Source organism: Lactuca serriola, chromosome 6 (genome assembly GCF_051521515.1).
Source record: "Lactuca serriola cultivar US96UC23 chromosome 6, Lser_US96UC23_V15, whole genome shotgun sequence".
Lineage (NCBI taxonomy): Eukaryota > Viridiplantae > Streptophyta > Magnoliopsida > Asterales > Asteraceae > Lactuca > Lactuca serriola.
This window is the reverse complement of record NC_136413.1, coordinates 24,156,382-24,176,451: the sequence shown is the minus strand read 5'-3', so window position 1 is coordinate 24,176,451 and position 20,070 is coordinate 24,156,382. Positions and strand designations below refer to the sequence as shown.

The following is a 20,070-nucleotide window of genomic DNA, read 5'->3' as shown; positions in this document are numbered from 1 at the left end:
ACAAAAGAACTTCACGAGAACACTCAATAAGCCACAAATGCTCACACAAACTATGGAAACGGGATTTAGGGTTTGAGGGGAGTTGGAGGATGGAAATGGTGGCTGGAAATGAGGCCATCATGTTCCTTAAATAGGGACACACAAGACAATATGGGTTTACACATGAGCCTAGTATGCCCAACGTACCCTCCAGTACGCCCAATGTACTAGGTGGCCTCCGCGTTCTTGATACGCACATGAGTATACTAAGCGTACACATGCGTACGCCCTGTGTAGTCATTTACCACCTTTTTCTCAATTAAGGGCTAGTTTTGACAAGTGCAATAAAAGTTAGGGTCATCGATACATACCTTATCTCGGGATATTACAGAAGAATCTTGTTTTATCATGTCATTTCCTGTGTCATCCGCCAAACGCTACCTAAGGCCAGTTCTTTTACTATTTTGTTCTTTCAAGTGTAATATACTACAAACTCATAACTTACACACCTACTAGAAAATTCCCACATAATATTTGTTTTGATATATCACATATTTAGTTCAAAATGTTATGCCATAAGCTTCATATTATCCTGAAGGCATTTACAATAACCCGATACACATTAAGCTTCATATTATCCGGGAAGGTATATTACACTACACATTTTAACTAGGGAAAATGTCATATTAGCCCAAGCAACTTGTCACATTTTCTTTAAAAGGCCATTCATTTTTTTGCTTTCTAGGGGCATAAACTCGAATTTTTTGGGTTTAAATAGTCATTTTCTAAAAACTGAAGGGGTAACTCAATTACTATTTCTTTGTCGTTAAAATGGATATACATGGCTTCTTACCCATGGATTCTTCTTCTTCGTGTTCTCCGTCGCATTCCCACTACCCATTTACTATCCCTGACCCTTTACCTTCACCTTCATCTTCACATTCTTCCCCCCAAAATTCAACAACCCTTATTACCTTAGGTTCGATTTTAGATGCGACCTTAGTTTCTTACCTAATCACACTTTAAATTTGATGAATCTTGCTAGTTTATGTTTGCACACCTACTTGCCATCTTAAAGCTTTCTTCAAACTCTGACTTTTCATTACTGTCAGACCTCAGTCTACCTTGTTTAAAAAACGAGCCGATTATGATATAACTCACTCAAATAAGGGGATATGGGAGGTGTAAATTGGGGCAAAAGAGTAGAGAGTGATATTGATGAGGTGGAAATCGATAAGAAGAGGAAGATGAGCATAACCTTTAATTTTCTAGCACAACAAAGTTTTAGATCTAGGTTTTTCTCCAAAAACCATTGTTGCAGGTTCTAGGTATTCACTACAAACCTTCAATTTACTGCAAATAAGGATCCAACAGCCTTAGGCGATTTTTGGGTTTCAAACATTTGATTTTTGGTATGATTTTTGGGTTTCAAACAACCTTAGGCGATTGTTGAGTTTCAAACATTTGATTTTGGGGTTATTGTTCCTATTCATCGTCGTTTATGCTTTCATCTTTGCCCATACTCATCGTCATCGTGGGCTTTGTGACGTCGGTGATTTGGTTAAAGCTTCAAAGATATAGAATCTAATGGTGGATGAAGGTTTTGATGTAGAAATCGATGGTGTCGAGAAGATGATGGAAATGCCTGATCAACATTTTGGTGTTAATTTTGACTTATATGTAAAGAAATTTAATATTGACTAGTTTACATGTAGGATCCAAGTGTATTAAGTATGTGCTTAGGTGGCATTGCAGCCTGCTATAAATCGGTTAAGGGTTCAAAACAATAGGTAAAAACAAAGTTCATGCCCCTAGAAAGCAAAAAAGAAAAAACATGAACGATCTTTTAAAACAAACATGACAAGTTCTTAGGCTAATATGACATTTTTCTTTTAAGTAACATTCAACATCCTTCCTAATAAATAAAAATAATTTTTCCACTTATCATCCTCGTATGCATTATGCCACATGTCATTTTGTGGTAAATTTATATTAAACTATATCCATGTGCTATTTTGTGGGTTTTTTTTTCATTTTATTAAATTTCATATAATACTTAAATGTAATAAATGTATATCCATTTCATTAATGCAATTTTCCTTATAATTTTTAAATTTCTAAATTTCTAAATTTCAATTATTTTAGTTGTTTATTTATTTAAATTATTAGTTTGAATTTAAAAGATAAATAAACACTTCAATTTCATATATATATATATATATATATATATATATATATATATATATATATATATATATATATCATCCTCTCTAATAAATGAAATTTTTTTTTCCACTTGTCACACTCTCATGCATTATGCCACATGTCATTTTGTCATAATGTTGAGATATTTATTTTCCACTTGTCATTTACTTCATTTATTATTATTGAATATATACCATTAATTTAGTTTCTATAAATTAAACATACCATAATAAGTATATTAATTTCAAATTTCAAACCTCAATTTCAATTTTAAATAAATTTACAATTGAAACATTCGTATTTAAAATTTTGTTATAATTAACACATTTAATACACGGTTCTGACAACTAAACACATAATTTTAATTTAATTTTTTCCATTTTATTAATTTATACTTATTTCAAATTTCAAATTCAAATAAAACTTGTTGTTTAATCATTTATATTTAATATTTTTTTAATCAACCCGTAAATTATACGGGTATCACAACTAGTATATATATATATATATATATATATATATATATATATATATATAGAGAGAGAGAGAGAGAGAGAGTCAAGATCAAATAAGAAAGAAATTTTTGGTAGGAAGGTAAGTACTTTTTTTTCTACATATTTTTTTCGTGAACAAACAAAATGAATCATTAGATGATTCATTTGTAAGATGATTCACAAGAAAAAATTCTCAAAAAAACATCTCGATGATTCATTTATACAATGATTTTGTTGTTATTCACTAAAATTGTCACAAAAGTGAATTTTTTCTTAATTTACTTAAAAATGAATCATAAATATGTTTTTTTGAGAATTTTTTCTTGTGAATCATCTTACAAATGAATCATCTAGTGATTCATTTCTTTTGTTCGTCAAAAAAATATGTAGAAAAAAAACTTCTTACCTTCCTACCAAAAAAAATTTCTTACCGGATCTATATCTTATATATATATATATATATATATATATATATATATAATTATTAAAATTGAAGTGTTTATTTATCTTGTAATTCAAACTAATAATTTAAATAAATAAGCAACTAAAATAATTGGAATTTAAAAATTTAGAAATTATAAGGAAAATTATATATATATATATATATATATATATATATATATATATACATGTCATTTTGTCATAATTTTGAGATATTTATTTTCCACTTGCCATTACTTCATTTATTATTATTGAATGTATACCATTAATTTAGTTTCTATAAATTAAACATATCATAATAACTATATTAATTTCAAATTTTAAATTTCAAATTTCAAACTTCAGTTTGAATTTTAAATAAATTTACAATTGAAACCTTCGTATTTAAAATTTTGTTATAATTAACACATTTAATACACGGGTCTGACATCTAAACACATAATTTTAATTTAATTTTTTCATTTTTTTTAATTTATACTTATTTCAAATTTCAAATTCAAATAAAACTTGATGTTTAATCATTTATATTTAACATTTTGTTTTAATCAACCCGTATATTATACGGGTATCACAACTAGTATATATATATATATATATATAATTATTAAAATTGAAGTGTTTATTTATCTTGTAATTCAAACTAATAATTTAAATAAATAAACAACTAAAATAATTGGAATTTAAAAATTTAGAAATTATAAGGAAAATTATATATATATATATATATATATATATATATATTCTAAGTTGTTATATCTTTACGTTTGTTTATTTTTTTTGAATAAATACATGTAATACATTAGTTTATTCAAAGACATGCCAACTTTAGATTAAATTGTATTCATGTGTCATTTTTTATTTTTATTATTTTTTTTTCATTTTACTAAATTTCATATAATATCTAAATGTAATAAATGTAATAATAAATGTATATCCAATTCATTAATAAACCTTCCTTATATTTTCTAAATTTTAATTATTTTAGTTGTTTATTTATTTAAATTTAAAAGATAAATAAACACTTCAACTTTAATAATTATATATATATATATATATATATATATATATATATATATATATATATATATATATATATAATTTTTTAAATTGTTAGATTTTTATGTTTGTGATTTCTAAATTATTAGATTTTATAACTGGTATATAAAAAATTACCAAAATATCCCTATATTTAAATTAATATCGACTACGAACTCCAAAGGCATGCCAAATACGCAGAGACACCTCTAGGAACTTGAGGGTTATTTTGATTAAATTTTAGAGATTTGAGTTAAAAAGTGGTTAAATTTTACAAATTCTGTATATTTCATTCTTAATTCAGTCAAAATTATTCGACTAGACTATTCCTTCTTCTCGTTTAGTACAACTGGTAACCGCACCGGCCACCGTGCACAAAACAAACACGTGAGGATTTGGAGTCGGCATTGTATCGTCATCAATGCAATAAATGAAATGAGAAAAAGGGTAGATAAATATGTCTGTTGTGTTTGTCTAGGGACTCGCAGTTGCGATTTCTACCAAGCGATATCTCTGGACTCCGCATATCCCCCTTTTTCTCTTGGTGATCATCAACCCATTTAGGTAACGAAAGAATCCACCTAATTTATAACAACATTGATCATAAACTTTTCTTTTATGTCAGTTTGATCTTGTAAGATTTTGATTTTCCAGGGATTTCCGTTTTCATTTGAAGAAGAAATGGAGGGAGTGGATTACTTGAGTGACGAGAGGAACAAGGCACAGTTCGATGTGGAAGCCATGAAAGTTGCTTGGGCTGGCTCTCGGGAAACACTTGAAGTATCTGATCGTATGGCCAAGCTCGTTGCTAATGATCCCGTATGATTAAGAATTCACTTCAATTTATGTTAAATTCCAATTTCGTTTATTTGTAGAAGAGATTTAGGGTTTTGATCGTGTTGTTTTTTGGGGTTATTTTATTTTATTTTTTTACCCGTGTTATATGATCCACTTTAACTAAAGTCTAAAAAGTTCATGATGCAATCATTGGTTCATGTTCTTTTAAAGAAAATTGAACTCTTCACTTTGTCTGCTTAGGCTAAGCACACACGTAGATGCCCTTTATAATTCTGATTTCACTTCAGTTTATGTTAAATTGCAATTTGGTTTCTTTGTAGCTGAGATATAGGTTTTAATTGTGTTGTCTTCAGGGGCTATGTGCTTCTTTTACTTGTATTATATGATTCCCATTACCTAAGTGTAGGAAGTTGATTATTCTTACTTTGGATTCGTGTTCCCTTAAAAAATTATGTGTTCATCTTGTCATTTGCAGGCCTTTGAGAAGTTTACAAGACCTATGCTTGGTAGGAAAGAGCTGTTCAAGAACACGCTTAAAAAAGCTGCATATGCATGGAAGTTGATTGTTAATCTTCGTCTATCTGGTAATCTTTACTTTAAGGAAGCAAAGCTGACTATTCTCTCCATATAGCACTTTCACCATTTTCACTTGGCAATGCATTTTTTGTTAATATCAGAAGAAGAAGCCAAATGTTTGCGATTTTATATTGATGAGCCTGCTTATACTGATCTTCACTGGGTAAATTCTTGTCCTTCCCAACTCCCAAGTCTTAGTTATGAACATGCTTATGGATGTTTGTTTGGAGATTTTCATTTTCTTATCAACTACAAGTGATAACTTTCACATACAATGGAATGGATCTATGTCCCTTCTGAAACTATATAGATGGTTACTTTTATCTTCAATGATTAACAAAAAGATTGTGGCCTATGATTTCTTAGGGAATGTTCATCCCAGCTATAGAAGGACAAGGCACCGAGGAACAAAAACAGAAATGGTTGCCATTGGCTCAAAAGATGCAAATTATTGGTTGTTATGCTCAAACAGAACTTGGTCATGGCTCCAATGTGCAAGGTCTTGAAACAACTGCAACATTTGATCCCCAAACAGACGAGTTTGTCCTTCACAGTCCTACTTTAACTTCAAGCAAAGTAAGTTATACATGAAATGGATTGTTCTTTTATAAAGACCCCCCCCCCCCCCCCCCCCCCTTTTTCTCTCTGTTTTTCCACTTTTTGATATTTTTTCTTATTTTCTAATTCGACTTTGCTTCCAACCTCTTAATCTTTTCTTTAGTGGTGGCCTGGTGGATTGGGGAAAGTGTCAACACATGCTGTCATTTATGCTCGCCTCATAGTAAATGGTCAATTCCATGGAGTTCATGGTTTGTGCAGATTACCATTTTATCTTCTGCAATGATTTCTTAGATCAATTAAATTTCTTAACTTTCATCATTTTATGGAAACATGAAGTTACTCATTATCTACCATCTTTATTTTCTCAAAGGCTTTATTGTCCAACTAAGGAGCTTGGAAGATCACTCACCTCTTCCTGGAATTACTGTTGGTGATATCGGACTGAAGTTTGGAAATGGAGCATATAACACCATGGACAATGGTGTCTTAAGATTTGATCATGTGCGTATACCGAGGAACCAAATGTTAATGAGGTAAATAAGTAAACATATCCACCTATCTTACTTGCATTGACTTGTAGTAAACTATCTGAAATTTTTATTTTTTTGATTCAATCAGGGTGTTACAGGTTACAAAGGAAGGAAAAATCAAGCAATCTGATGTTCCTAGACAACTCATTTATGGGACAATGGTGTATGTTAGGCAAACAATTGTTGCAGATGCTTCCAAAGCATTATCTCGTGCTGTTTGTATTGCCACAAGATATAGTGCTGTTCGCAGACAGTTTGGCTCACGTAATGGTGGGCCCGAGACACAGGTTATTTAAAAATTTTCATTTTATAAAAAGATTATATAAAATGATTCTTCTTTTATGACAAAGGGGTCTAAAATCTAAATGATTGAAGATGTTGGGTTCGTTTTTTTTTTGTTCAGGTGATTGATTATAAAACTCAGCAAAGTAGACTCTTCCCTTTGCTGGCTTCTGCTTATGCCTTCAGATTTGTGGGGGAGTGGTTGAAATGGTTGTACATGGATGTGAAGCAAAGATTAGCAGCTAATGACTTCTCAACTTTGCCTGAGGCACATGCATGTACTGCAGGGTTGAAGTCCTTGACAACTACTGCTACAGCTGTGAGTGTTTGATTTGTTTATTATATAGTATGAGTATCCTATTTTCATTTCTCCTTAAATATTTAGGTTTAATTTGATTTGTATATGTAATATGTTGGTTTCAGGATGGAATTGAAGAATGTAGAAAACTATGTGGTGGGCATGGGTACCTTGTTAGTAGTGGGCTTCCTGAACTTTTTGCTGTTTACATTCCTGCTTGTACATATGAAGGGGACAATGTTGTCCTTCTCCTACAGGTAATGTGAAAACTGAAAAATGTGTTGATTGAGATTGAGATTTTATTTGATGGTATTAAAGGGTAAAATGGTGAAACTTAAAAATTTTGAAGGTTGCAAGGTTTTTGGTGAAGACAGTCTCTGAGCTTGGGTACAAAAAGCCAGTTGGGACAACAGGTTATATGGGACGAGCAGCAGATCTGCTGCAAAATAATTGTGCCATTCAAACTGGTAAATCCACTCACAACTCTTTTTTATAATAAATGTTTATTTGGATTTATTAGTGTTATGTGAATGACTTCTAATCTTTAATGGGATGCAGTTGAGGAGTGGCTAAACCCTGATGCGGTTGTGGAAGCATTTGAGGCTAGGGCTGCTAGAATGGCTGTTAGCTGTGGTCAACGGTTAGCCAAGTTTGAGAATCCAGAAGAAGGTTTGGCTTGGCTTGGCTTCATGATTCATATTCATATCCATATGTCTTGTTGTATGATCATGCAGAAAAAGGTTAATTCATGTGAATTTTGCTCTACAGGTTTTGCAGAACTAGCTGCTGATCTAGTGGAGGCATCAGTTGCTCACTGCCAATTAATTGTTGTGTCCAAGTAAGTTTTATACAAATATTTTCGGAATTTTGCCTTTATATCCTTCCATTTTCTCAAATATTTATGTACTTTCAGGTTCATTGAGAAATTGCAGCAAGAGATCCCTGGAAAAGGAGTGAAGGAGTCGTTAGAGGTGCTGTGTTATGTGTATGCATTGTTCCTTGTTCACAAGCATCAAGGTGATTTCCTGGCAACCGGGTATCTTACCCCTAAACAGGCCTCACTTGCTAACGATCAGCTCAGAACTTTGTACTCTAAGGTTACTCACTCTCATTCATTTATTCGTCTATTATATTAGTATAAAGTAGTTAAAACAAAACTAAAACTTCAATGTATGTTTATAGGTGCGTCCAAATGCGATAGCATTGGTTGATGCATTTAATTACACGGATCACTACCTGGGTTCGATTCTTGGGCGTTATGATGGGAACGTGTATCCAAAACTGTATGAAGCTGCTTGGGAGGATCCTCTCAATGACTCGGATGTGGCGGATGGATTCCATCAATATGTCCAACCAATCCTCAAACAGAAGCTGCACTCTGCTAAGCTATAATAATAGTAATAATATCATAGCAACTTCTGCCATTGTTTTAACATTCATAATGTGCGACTAAATTAGTTGTTAAAAAGACTATTGGGTGTGCTGCTTGCAAGATTAAAATTTAAAACTATATATGCTGCATCAAACTTATGTATGTATGACTATGAAATTTTACTTGGTTTTCTTTAAAGGAAGTCATTTCCAAACTTCACACCAAAAGCACACAACTTGCTGAGTGCTGACCGACTGTTTGACCTCAAAAGTTTTTTTCCACTCCCAAGGCAAACCATGAACTAAAAAGTAAAAACATCGTACCAGAAAGTGGATATATTCTATACTTTAATAGTAAGATACCGTATTTTTCAATCACAATACTATTTTAATAAAATGTACCAATCATATTATCTAATTAATTATATCTATATTAATTACTAATGTCGGTGGCGGTTTCTCTTCATAGTTGGTCCATTGTACTTCTAAAAGTTACATTTTATACCTTTATTTTTTTTATAAATATTTTGTAATACAAATGATATTTTTTTTCCCTAAATATTAGTATTTAAAATGCCACTTTTAACCTTTTTCATTTTCAACTTTATAAAACATCATTTTTGCTTCCTCTGTTTTTCACGTTCCTATTTATCCTCCATATTACGTGTTTATTTTTATAATTTATCGGTATTAATTTGAAGTGGTCAATGTTTTGACATTGTTTAGAACTATTCTATAATTTAAAAAAAAAAAAAAAACTTATTTGTTTATTTTATGTAGGTATCTATGCATTCGAGTTTGTCTATGTTTCAACGGTTTTTTTCATGTTTATTTGTATGTACGATTTCTACGTACGAACATATAAATACATTTTTGATTATTTGAATTTCTGTTCGTTAACTTTTAAAAAAGAAATTTTACTTACTTTTATGTTTGTGTCATTATAATTTCTAGTTTCTTTATGTTTTTGTGTTTATTTTTATGTATGTTTCTTATGTATGAATTTGGTTACATATATATATATTAGAAATAGTCAATGGTGCCTATCTTGTATATTTATCTACCAATAAATGCACCAATACTTATTTTTTTTTTTTATCAATACAATCATCCAAATTCAACTTATAAAATGGATTGACACTGTCGCAACGTATGGTGGGTAGAATCCTAGTTATTACTTAAATTGCAATATTGCTCTATTGTTAATTTGTTATAAACACTTACAAAAAAAACCCAACAAATTTTGAAAGTGCATTGATATTTTAAGGGGGTGTTTGAAATTGTGTTTAAACAAAAATCCTTAGTAAAAGTGGTTAATAGTTTGTGGTAACAAAATAATTTTTTTAAAACAATATTTGGATTAATTTATGTAATGACAAAAAGTTATAAATTATAAGATTTTTTTTGTATGGCAAAACTAGTTATAGTTAGGAAAATGACCAAATATTAAGAAATTAAAAAGAAGTTAAAATGACAAAACATTTTGTTTTTTAATTTTCAAAGATCAATTTCAGACTACTAAAAAAAAAAGACCCCAATACTTTACTAAAAAAATCTTTCCTTTATACTTTGTATTTTGTAACTTTGCTAGACTAGATGTCGATTATTTATTTATTTATATTTATAAAATCACACGTACTTAAGTTGAAAAAATGGTCTTGAGTGGGACCCAGGTCATCAAAATCACAAGATCCACGCTTTCAACACCACGTACACACCCCTCTCTCCTTCCGCCATCTTCTCAACCCCGCCATTTAAATCTTCAAAATTCCTCTTCTCTCTTCCTCTGCCCTAATCTCTTGCTCTCTCCATCATCCTCATCTCTTTCTCACTTACGTTTCACCATCATGTCACACTCGTATGCAACAGATGCCCAAACAAAATCCGCTGACCTCGCCGCCACAATCGTCATCTCCTCAACACCAGAGCAAATTGCCACCGCTTGCGCCTCGGTGGAGTCCTTTCTACATAGGCACTCACCTGACCAGTCGCGGTGGTTCTTCTCCATCACTTTCCCAACCCTAATTTGCAAAATATTCGGTTTCGACGAACAGAAGCCCCAAAACCCTAACGGTAACGGCTGGATTGACATTTTAGCGTCAGCCAATGATACGGAAATCTCTTGTAAGGTTTTTGACCTCCTTTCTCCGACTGGCGTTTTAATGAGTTCTGTTACAGCTGTTGATCGGTTATCTCTTGTTAAATATGTTTTCCCAATTGAACGGCTGCCTGAATGGGTCCGGTTGACGCTACAAAACGGTAGGGAATGTGGTGTTTTGTCTGATTTATGTCCTCTATTCAAAGGGAGGCTTAAGGATGGAGTTCCGTTTCAGGTCCAGTTGAATATTCTGGAGTATTACTTGTTTTGGTTTGCTTATTACCCTGTTTGCAAAGGAAGTTCTGATAATCATATCACTGTCAGAACTAGCGTAAGCAAAAGGTTTAGGTTAGAGAATTGGGCTTATAAATCGATTCCGGTCTTTGGTAGTGCTAGTAAACCACGTGGAAATGAGCAGAAGAACAGCGACAATGGTAATTTGTATATACGGCTTTTGTGTGCTTATCTGCGTTTCTTTGTTCCTTTGGGCGATTTGAATGCTCATTCACCTTACCGAAGTTCATTGTTGCATTACTCTTCATCTTACAATAGTTTCGTCCTTGAGAATGCTGAGTTTTTTGTTCATACGCTTATACATTTCTGGATTGTGGATAATGATTTCTCACCTTTGTCTGTTAAGCTATGCAAGTCATATGGTGTTGTACTCCCTCTTCGGTCTATCTTGGCTGAACTTCCCCCCACAGATGTTTTGGGTGAAGTTGCCAATGTGTTTGTGAAATACCTAAATTCGAGTTTACTTCTCAATGGTGTTGAGGGATGTGATCAGATGGAACTTATTAAAGCTGCAACATGGAAGGGTGCAGGTTCTGTTGAATTGAAGTCTAGGGAGATGTTTTCTTCTATAGGATCTATTGGTTATTGGAACAGTTGCATCCAGAGGCCACTCTACAGATATATTTTGAGAACATTCCTGTTTTCCCCAGTTGACACTCCTGTGAAGAATGTTTCTCAGGTGTTTTCCCTTTGGGTTAACTATATGGAACCATGGGCAGTTAGTTTGGATGAATTTCCTGAGCTTGATGCGAATACGGTTAATATGAAAAGAGATTGTAAACCACATGAATATTCATCCTCTTGGCAAGGCTTTGTGTTATCAAACTACCTTTTCTATAGTTCCTTGGTTATGCACTTCATTGGATTTGCTCATAAGTTCATTCATACAGATCCAGAAGTTATAGTGCAAATGTTGTCCAAGGTTTGTTTGTTTCCTATTATCTATCATGGTAACCCTTTTGCTCATAAGTTCATCCATAAGGAAATATATGCAACTGAAAGTGATCTGCAACCATGAGCACTTACCCAACTATTGTTTCTTCAGGTTATAAATGTGTTGACATCATCTAGGGAGCTTGTGGACCTCATAAAGAATGTAGACATTGTTTTTCATTCAGTTCCAGCAGCAGGATCATCCAAATCAATGCTTAATACATTATACAGATTTGTCCCTTCAATCCGTGAACAGTTGCAGGTAAGTTTACAATATAAAGATGACAAGGGCATTTGCGTCTTTTTACAACCTGTTTTAATTTTCTTAATGTACTAGGATTGGGAGGATGGCTTGTCTGAAACTGATGCTGATGGCTCATTCTTACATGAGAACTGGAATAAAGATCTGAAACTATTCAGCACAAGTGAAGATGGTGGACAACAACTTCTTCAGGTTTTTTTTTTTGTGTTTTCCCTCTTCTTCCAAATTAATAATAATTACAACTTACCAGATTAATTTGTTTGTGCAGCTGCTTGCTTTGCGTGCTGAGTCGGAGCTTCAAGTTATCTCAAATGAAAACATTTCAAACAAGCTACAACTTGTAAAGTCTGTGAAGGCCCAAATGGGATGCCTATTTAGTGGCAATGTGATAACATCATACTCGCAATGCAAACAATCAGAAAAAGAAAAACATCGGGAGATATTCCGGCCTAGAACTGGTGGCAACCGCCAGACAACAGACATAAGATACAGAGGTGACTGGATGAAGAGACCAATCTCTGGTGATGAGGTGGCATGGCTGGCCACTCTTCTTGTGAAACTTTCTGGGTGGCTGAACGAGATTCTTGGGCTGAACCACCCATGGGAGAATGGTTCCACCAGCAGCAGCACCACGTATGTGGTGGTTTCTGGTGGTGGTGGTGGTGGTGATGTGTATGGAGTGAAGGATACAATGAGGTTGGTGGTGGGTGGGGTGATGACATTTTATCGGGAGGCAGTGAAGTTTATGAGAGAACATGGTATGAGGGTGAATTTGAGAATGCTTGCTTCAAAGAAAGTGGTCACAGTGCTACTTATTGCACTTGCATTCACTCTACTCAAGAGAATGTTTTCCAACTTGCTCTGTTAGAAACATAATCAATCACAAACACGGACCTTGTGTTTCACCTCATATAGATGATTGTGCAGTTTTCCAAGTACCTATAATACTTATGTAAATTAGTTTTTTTTTTTTTTTTAATTACATCATAGTTTTGCTAGAAACAGTACAGCACGTTGATTCTCAAACATACATCGCATTTTTCATACTTTGGGTTCAAAACTGGCTGCTCTTGTGTTTACTTTAGCGTCTTTTACCCTGTTATTACTGCTTTGGTGGAGAGGTATGTATAAGGTGAATTTTAGAGAGATGTAGCTGTAAAAAAAAGGTAAGAAAAATTAGGAAGACATTGGAAAATAAGAAGACAAGGAAAAATTGTGGGTCAAGAAGGCAACAAACGCAAAAGTGAGTGAAACTCAAGGAAAGAGTAGTTTTGACAGTAAGGTTGGTGGGCCGGAAATATAATATGTATAGAAATTGGTAAGCAGGGGGGCACAGCCAAAATTTTATAGTTTTGGGCCTAAAATGTATAAAATGAAACTAAAAGGACTATTTGTAACCAAAAATTTAAGAGGGGGGGGGGGGGGGGCTGTGCCTTAATAAAGCTCCGCCTATGCATACTGAGTAGACTAAGAAGAAGAACTTAAATGAATGACGTAAGAGTTGGGATGAAAAATCTAAATCCTGACAGGAAGTAAGTGCGGAGGGAAAGACCTAATTTCACAAAATCATCTTTCATTTTTTTATTTAAAAAATATATATATTTTATACAAATATTATATTTTTTTAGAAAGAATAAAAAACCACACAATTAAATATATAATTTATAATTTTTTAGTATATATATAACTTAATAAAAAAAATGTAAATTATATTTAAATGGTTCCATCTAATCAAAAGAGGAAAGGAGCGGAGAAGAGAGCTTCCATCCAAAAATCTTTCACTACAAACTGTACCTAAGGTGTGTGGTTTCGGCCACCGCACATAGCAGGAGGGAGTATACTGTCTGGTAGGGATGTGCTTCAGGCCGGAACCAACCCGAACTGACTCGAACCCGAATAACCCGAAACGCGAATTGGATGAAAAGTGGGAACCAAAACTCATACCGATTATACTAATACGAGACCGGTTCAGTTCGGGTAATATGAGTTTCAGTTCGGTTATTAACCCGAAAGGACCGAGATAACCCAAATAAACATTTACACTATGTTTTTAAACCGAATAACCTAAATAAACCGAAATGACTCGAATAATCAAAATAAGGAAATTCTATATTTAGTTCAAGAAAAAATATTAAATTAATATTTTTTTTTTCTTGAACTTATTTGGGTTATTAGGTCATTTCGGTTTATTTGGGTTATTCAGGTCATTTCGGTTTATTTGGGTTATTCAGTTTAAGTGACTATTCACTTTCCGGGTCGGTCTTTTTGGCCTAATTAACCCTTTATTCGGGTAACCCGGACCGAGTAACCCGAAACCCGAATTGGGCAAAAATAGATACCCGAGAACCGACCCAAATAACTTATTCGGTCCTCGTTCGGGTTGGTCCGGTCTGGGTTTCAGTTTCGGTTTGGGTATTCAGTCCAAACGTACATCCCTACTGTTTGGCCTAACATGCTACTTTTTTCATGAAGTATATATCTTTTATGAATGTCGAAACAAGTAGAAAAGTGAAGATGAAGGTGAAGGCTTTGCATATGACAACCGATGGTAGTGTACATTTTTAGTAAACTTTGTCCAAATATCACTTTTATTTGATTTGGGTGCAACAAATTTGCATGTTTCTTTCGTTTTTGGTAGAAAGTTATAAGTACTATTGAAAACACTAAAGATAGGAAATATTGTTGAAACTGTCGATGGTAAATAAATTAATGGTAGTAAAGCGTATTCAAATGTTGTGATAGAAGTGAAGTTTAGTGTTAATTTGATTCGCATCCAACTTGGTGGGTTTGATGTTATCTTGGGAATGATCGATAAAGTAATGTATGAAGCCGAAATAATGTGTAGAAAAAAGATGAACCTCTATCATGTATGGAGAAAATAGAAGAATATCAACAAGTATAGTTAACATTCTCAAAGCAAATAAGTATATTATGAGAGTGCTTAAACTCTATTAAATGCGCGGACAAGGTTTGCAAACATAAATCTTGAATTAACCTTTAATATCGATGATCGCTAGTAATTAGGATCCAGTCAAGTTTGGTCAAACCAGTCAAGACTTGAAATAAATAACTTCAACAAAGTATTTAAGATTGAATAAAGTAAAGTATGAACAAATTAAGTAAAAAAATCAAGAACAAGAGGGAGATGATTGACAAAAAATTTGAGGGTGAAGGGAAGGATTGTAACATCTCGGCGATGATTTATTTCCAAATTAACCCTTAAGTATAAAAACTTATAGTATTTAACCATTCTGTATAAGAAAGATTGCAAAATGGCCCATAGTGGCATCTTTGTAGTTTCAGACCGAGGTTTAGTACGTTGGGCGTACACTGCGTACGCAAGGCGTACGTGCAAGACCTTCAAACCTAATTTTTAGGGTTTAGACACTATTTAACCATCTTTATGGCCTCCAAACTCATCTCTCATTAGCCTCCAACACCTCCATTCAATTTTAGCAAACCCTGGCCACTTGTTTGAACATTCTTGACCCTTGTGTGTGTTTTTGGTGATTTTAAATGAGAAAGAAAGAAGTAGAACCACCTTTGAAGCTTGAAGAAACTTTGGATCTGTGATCTTCACCTCTCTAGCAACCTCAAAGAGGTATAAAGTTTTAAACTTGGCGTGTATTACCTTAGATCTAGTTAAGTTCTTGATTCATGATCATTTTGGTCCCAAGTCTTGACCGTTTAGAGTATGACATGCTCTAGTCCAATCTAGTTGTCCTTTTACATGTTTTGAGGGGTTTAGAAGCATAAAAATAGGGTTTTGGCTCTTAATCCTTTTCCATGCATGTGTTTGAGTGTCTTAATGCGTTAATATGGTGGTTTTTTTTTAGCATTTAGCACTTGTTGGCCATGCAAGACCCTAAAGTTGCAAACTTTATGGTCAAGGATGATGTTTGGGACTTGGATTTGTAATTTGGTCATAATAGCTTAAGTATTAAGCTCTTAACTCATTAAGAGGAAGTCCAGTTGCATACGATGGGCGTACCAATTGGTACGCTGCACATACGCAGTTCAAGCCCCAATTCCTCGGATATTGAGTATGCCCCGCCCCGCGTACGAGCTTTGGGTCGACTTGGCTAAGTTGACTCGGCTGATTTTGTTGATATTGACTAATTTTGACCAAGGGTATTTTGGGAAATTGATATTAACTTATAATGGGAAATGTTTTGATTATTCGGAGTCGGGTAGAGCCGGTTTTAGGAGCAGAGATTCATTCAACTTGTATTTGGACTAAGATGTGAGTTTTCCTCACTGTACTTGTAAGTCGAAGGCACCAATGCCGACCCGATAGATTATGTATCATGTTTAGGATGTTGTTATGTTGTAGTGATCTGTTAAGATCTTTATGATTATCTGTTTGTTGTTATATGTTTATCAATGATGTATATATCGACGTAGTATGGTTAGGTTGAGATAGTACTGCTTTGTGCGGTAGACAACAAACCCAGGAGCAAGCCATACATAAGTGTGGGCCTGAAGGGCAAGCCATAATTATGTTTTGGATTCGGGAGCAGGCCAGATATGATTTGTGGGCCTGAAAGGCAAACAAGAATCATATTGTGGGCTCATGGGTAATCCAGTCTGTTACCTGTGGACCCAATATATGTTATTGCCTGTTGTGTGTTGGTACTTTAGGGGAACTCACTAAGCTTTGGCTTAAAGTTTTAGTTTATTTTTTCATGTATTTCAAATGATCGTGGCAAGGCGAAGGCGTGACCATACACATCCTTGGGTTTTATGTTTATGGATTTTGGGCAACTCTGATTTTAGATAATATTTTTGGGAACAATGGTTGTTGTAATCACTTTATGAGTAAATGGGATGTTTTTGAAAAGTTTAAATTTGTTGTGATTTTTAAGTTGTTACAAGTTGGTATCAGAGTCTTGGTTTGAGTGAATTGGAGAAACATTCGTGTGAATCCAAACTCAAATTAAGGAACTGCAAAAGTTTTAAAATCATTTTCAAAAAAAAAATGTTTTCAAACGTGACCAAGGAAGGATGTGATGTGTATGATCAGCTGGAGCCAGAAAGTATACCCCAAGTTACCACACTATTATTTGATATGATGTTTATGGTAGAACAACATGTGATAGGTTGGGGATCTTCATGAATGACATAGTAGAATTTCCTGATATATGATGCATGATAGCCTAGGGTTACTTCTTGTATGGAATTGAAATCATTACTGTAGTTGTTTAGTGTATGCATCACAATTATACATAATTAAGATTTTATAGCCTGAGAATGTTTGGTTTGGCCTTATTTCCTATTCCTTGTTTGGTTGTGGTCTTAGGGTAGGATCAAGTATTCGACTGTCTATAGGATTCAATGTTATGTATGATTAGCATATGCGAGTGCTACAGGGTTGGTGGAAGTTTCAAGGGTGAGTATTTGCGTGAGTAGCCAGTTAGAAGAGAAATGTTTAGCCGCCCTTGAGAGGGAGAGGAATAGGATGGATGTGTATCCTAGTTGTGGTATCTGTTTGGGTGGTTGTGATGATCGTTGAGACAAATACGGGTAGGTGTGGAAGGTATTATGGGATCGACTATTGAAAGCACAGGACCTGTACGCGTCACAAGGAAGTCACAAACCCGGAGGGTTCATGTGTCTGGAATGGTTGTAATTATATGGATTGTCGAATTCTGATATACTCTGGTTTATTTTCAGTATGGTGTTCATGCAGGGATTAGGTTCTGGATCTGGAGCGAACGGCCAGGATGGGTCGAGGATGAAGGATGACCAGATTCGGGAGGTCATCGCCATTGAGGTGGTTGCTGATGTCCGACAATCTATGCTGGATATGTTTGGTTCTATCAACACCGCTATGATTGAGCTCTTTGATGATTGATACGCTGCTCTTTCTGAGGTTGTTGCTGCTGCAGCTACCGCAACTGTTGCTACTGTGGGGATTGGTGGGGGAAGAGCCTTCCAATACCGGGACTTCGACAACACGAAGCCCCCGGAGTTCGATGGACTTTGGGACCCGATTGTGGCGATGAGGTGGTTATCTTATGTAGAGGATTGTTTCTTCATGTGTTCTTGCCCTGCTGACCAAAATGTAAAGTGCGCCCTGAACCTTCTTCATTCAAGTGTGAAGGATTGTTAGAGATTTGTTACTGGCTCATACACTCCTGAGCAGAGGGTTGCTGTTACCTGAGAGTAGTTTGCTGAGATGTTTCGCTCGAGACATGTCCCTTTGGTAGAGAGAGAGAGAGAGGCTGGCTCCGGAGTATCTGGATTTGAGGCAGGGGACGGAGACGGTGATTAAGATCACCAAGATGTTTATGGAGAGGGCTCTTTTCTGCCCTGATTTTGTTGTATCTGAGTAGGCTCAGATGACCCGATACTTGAGTATGCTCAAGACGGATATCTGCCAGTTTGTGCCCACTCATCGATATGGTTCACTCGATGAGTTACAGGAGACCGCGAGGAGGCAGTAGATTGAGATGGAGCTCCAATCGAGGGAGCTGAGGCAGGCCCCTATGTAGTCGCAGCTTGCGGCAAAGCGGTTCAATCCCACTGATTCAGGGTCTGGAAGACAAAGGGTTCGCACTTGTGGGAAGTGCGACAAGGTTCATGAGGGTGTTTGTCGATCTTTATCTAGTTGCCACAAATGTGGCAAGGAGGGGCATTATGCCAAGGATTACCGTCAGCAGGCCCCAGTACTGAGTACCCAAATTTGATATCACTGCGAGCAGGTTGGCCATGTGAAGGCCAACTATCCCTTTCTCGTGGCGAGATTGGCGTAGGATCCAACGCCAGCCACTATGAGGATCACCGATGGACGTCAGGGTAGGCGAAGCCGCCAAGGGCTAGAGGTCGTGCTTTCCATCTTACCGCCAAGTAGGATAGGGCAACGTCAAATGGCGTTTTTGGTGTGTTTCTATTTATATTATGTTGAGTTATTTTATGATATGCTTAAGCTTATGATTCTGTTAGGTACCTTCCTAGTGAACTCTTTGCATGCTCTTATGCTTTTTTACTCGGGTGTGAGTCGATCTTTTGTATCGGTAGGGGGTTTGATATGCCTATTGAGGAGTTAGAGTGTCCGTTGCGGGTTTCTATCGCCAACGAACACGGGGTTTCTGCATCCATAGTTTATCAGGGTTATGTCTTGGAGATTTTCGGGGTGCCTTATTCGATTGATTTGATTCCTATCCCCATGAAGGATGTATGTGTGATAGTAGGGATGGATTGGATGAGTCGGTTTGGTGTTATGATAGACTATGAGGGTCAGCGATTGGTAGTTCGAACCCCAAGCGGGGGAGAGCTGGTCATTTGTGAATAAGGTACTAGGATTGGGTTAGGTTTTTGTTTGGCGGTTAGGGGTCGGCAGTATATTCAACATGGTTGTATGGGTGATCTTGCCTACGTGGTTGATACTCAGGTTGGGAAGCAGGCATCGGTTTCAGATGTGCCATTTATGAGGGGGTTTGTTGATGTGTTTCCGGAGGAGTTACCCGGTGTGCCTCTCGAGAAGCAGATTGAATTCAAGGTTGATTAACTTCCAGGTGCGGTTCTGATTGCCAAAGCACTATACCGATTGGCACCGCCTGAGATGCATGAGTTGTCCTCTCAGCTTCAAGAGCTGTTGGGCAAGCAGTTTATCAGACCGAGTAGTTTTCCGTGGGGAGCATTGATATTGTTCATCAATAAGAAGGATGGTTTGTACTGGATATCGGGAGTTGAACAAGTTGACAGTGAAGAACCGTTATCCCCTTCCGTGGATTAATGACCTCTTTGATCAGCTACATGGTGCATCTTGGTTCTCCAATATCGATTTGAGGTCCGAGTATCATCAAAAGAGGGTTAGAGAGGAAGATGTGGAGAAGACCACATTCCAGACTCGTTATTGTCATTACGAGTTCGTGGTGATGTCATTCACGCTCACCAATGCACCTGTTGCA

General features: G+C 35.4%; 2 protein-coding genes across 2 annotated transcripts; both read left to right on the top strand.

The window, feature by feature from the left end:
• Positions 1–4,568: 4,568 nt before the first annotated feature.
• Positions 4,569–8,773, top strand: ACX1 (acyl-CoA oxidase 1). Its single transcript, XM_079004658.1, has 15 exons — positions 4,569–4,718; positions 4,809–4,973; positions 5,428–5,536; positions 5,630–5,691; positions 5,895–6,104; positions 6,250–6,337; positions 6,460–6,622; positions 6,708–6,906; positions 7,023–7,220; positions 7,325–7,456; positions 7,549–7,666; positions 7,758–7,868; positions 7,968–8,037; positions 8,113–8,296; positions 8,382–8,773. Exons 2-15 carry the CDS (start codon positions 4,836–4,838, stop codon positions 8,589–8,591), a joined length of 1,992 nt encoding a protein of 663 aa, XP_078860784.1. The 5' UTR covers positions 4,569–4,718; positions 4,809–4,835; the 3' UTR covers positions 8,592–8,773.
• Positions 8,774–10,290: 1,517 nt separating this feature from the next.
• LOC145057841 (sphingomyelin phosphodiesterase) lies at positions 10,291–13,217 on the top strand. Its single transcript, XM_079005752.1, has 4 exons — positions 10,291–11,884; positions 12,008–12,157; positions 12,233–12,349; positions 12,426–13,217. The coding sequence occupies exons 1-4, from the start codon at positions 10,418–10,420 to the stop codon at positions 13,023–13,025; spliced, it is 2,334 nt and encodes a 777-aa protein (XP_078861878.1). The 5' UTR covers positions 10,291–10,417; the 3' UTR covers positions 13,026–13,217.
• Positions 13,218–20,070: the final 6,853 nt, after the last annotated feature.

Coding starts and splice junctions, on each gene's coding strand:
- ACX1 (XM_079004658.1), top strand. CDS start 4,836: ATGGAGGGAGTGGATTACTTGAGTGACGAGAGGAACAAGGCACAGTTC. Junction 6,623..6,707: donor AGGAACCAAATGTTAATGAG/GTAAATAAGTAA, acceptor TGATTCAATCAG/GGTGTTACAGGTTACAAAGG. Junction 7,869..7,967: donor GTTTGAGAATCCAGAAGAAG/GTTTGGCTTGGC, acceptor TTTGCTCTACAG/GTTTTGCAGAACTAGCTGCT.
- LOC145057841 (XM_079005752.1), top strand. CDS start 10,418: ATGTCACACTCGTATGCAACAGATGCCCAAACAAAATCCGCTGACCTC. Junction 11,885..12,007: donor TAGTGCAAATGTTGTCCAAG/GTTTGTTTGTTT, acceptor TTGTTTCTTCAG/GTTATAAATGTGTTGACATC. Junction 12,350..12,425: donor GTGGACAACAACTTCTTCAG/GTTTTTTTTTTT, acceptor TTGTTTGTGCAG/CTGCTTGCTTTGCGTGCTGA.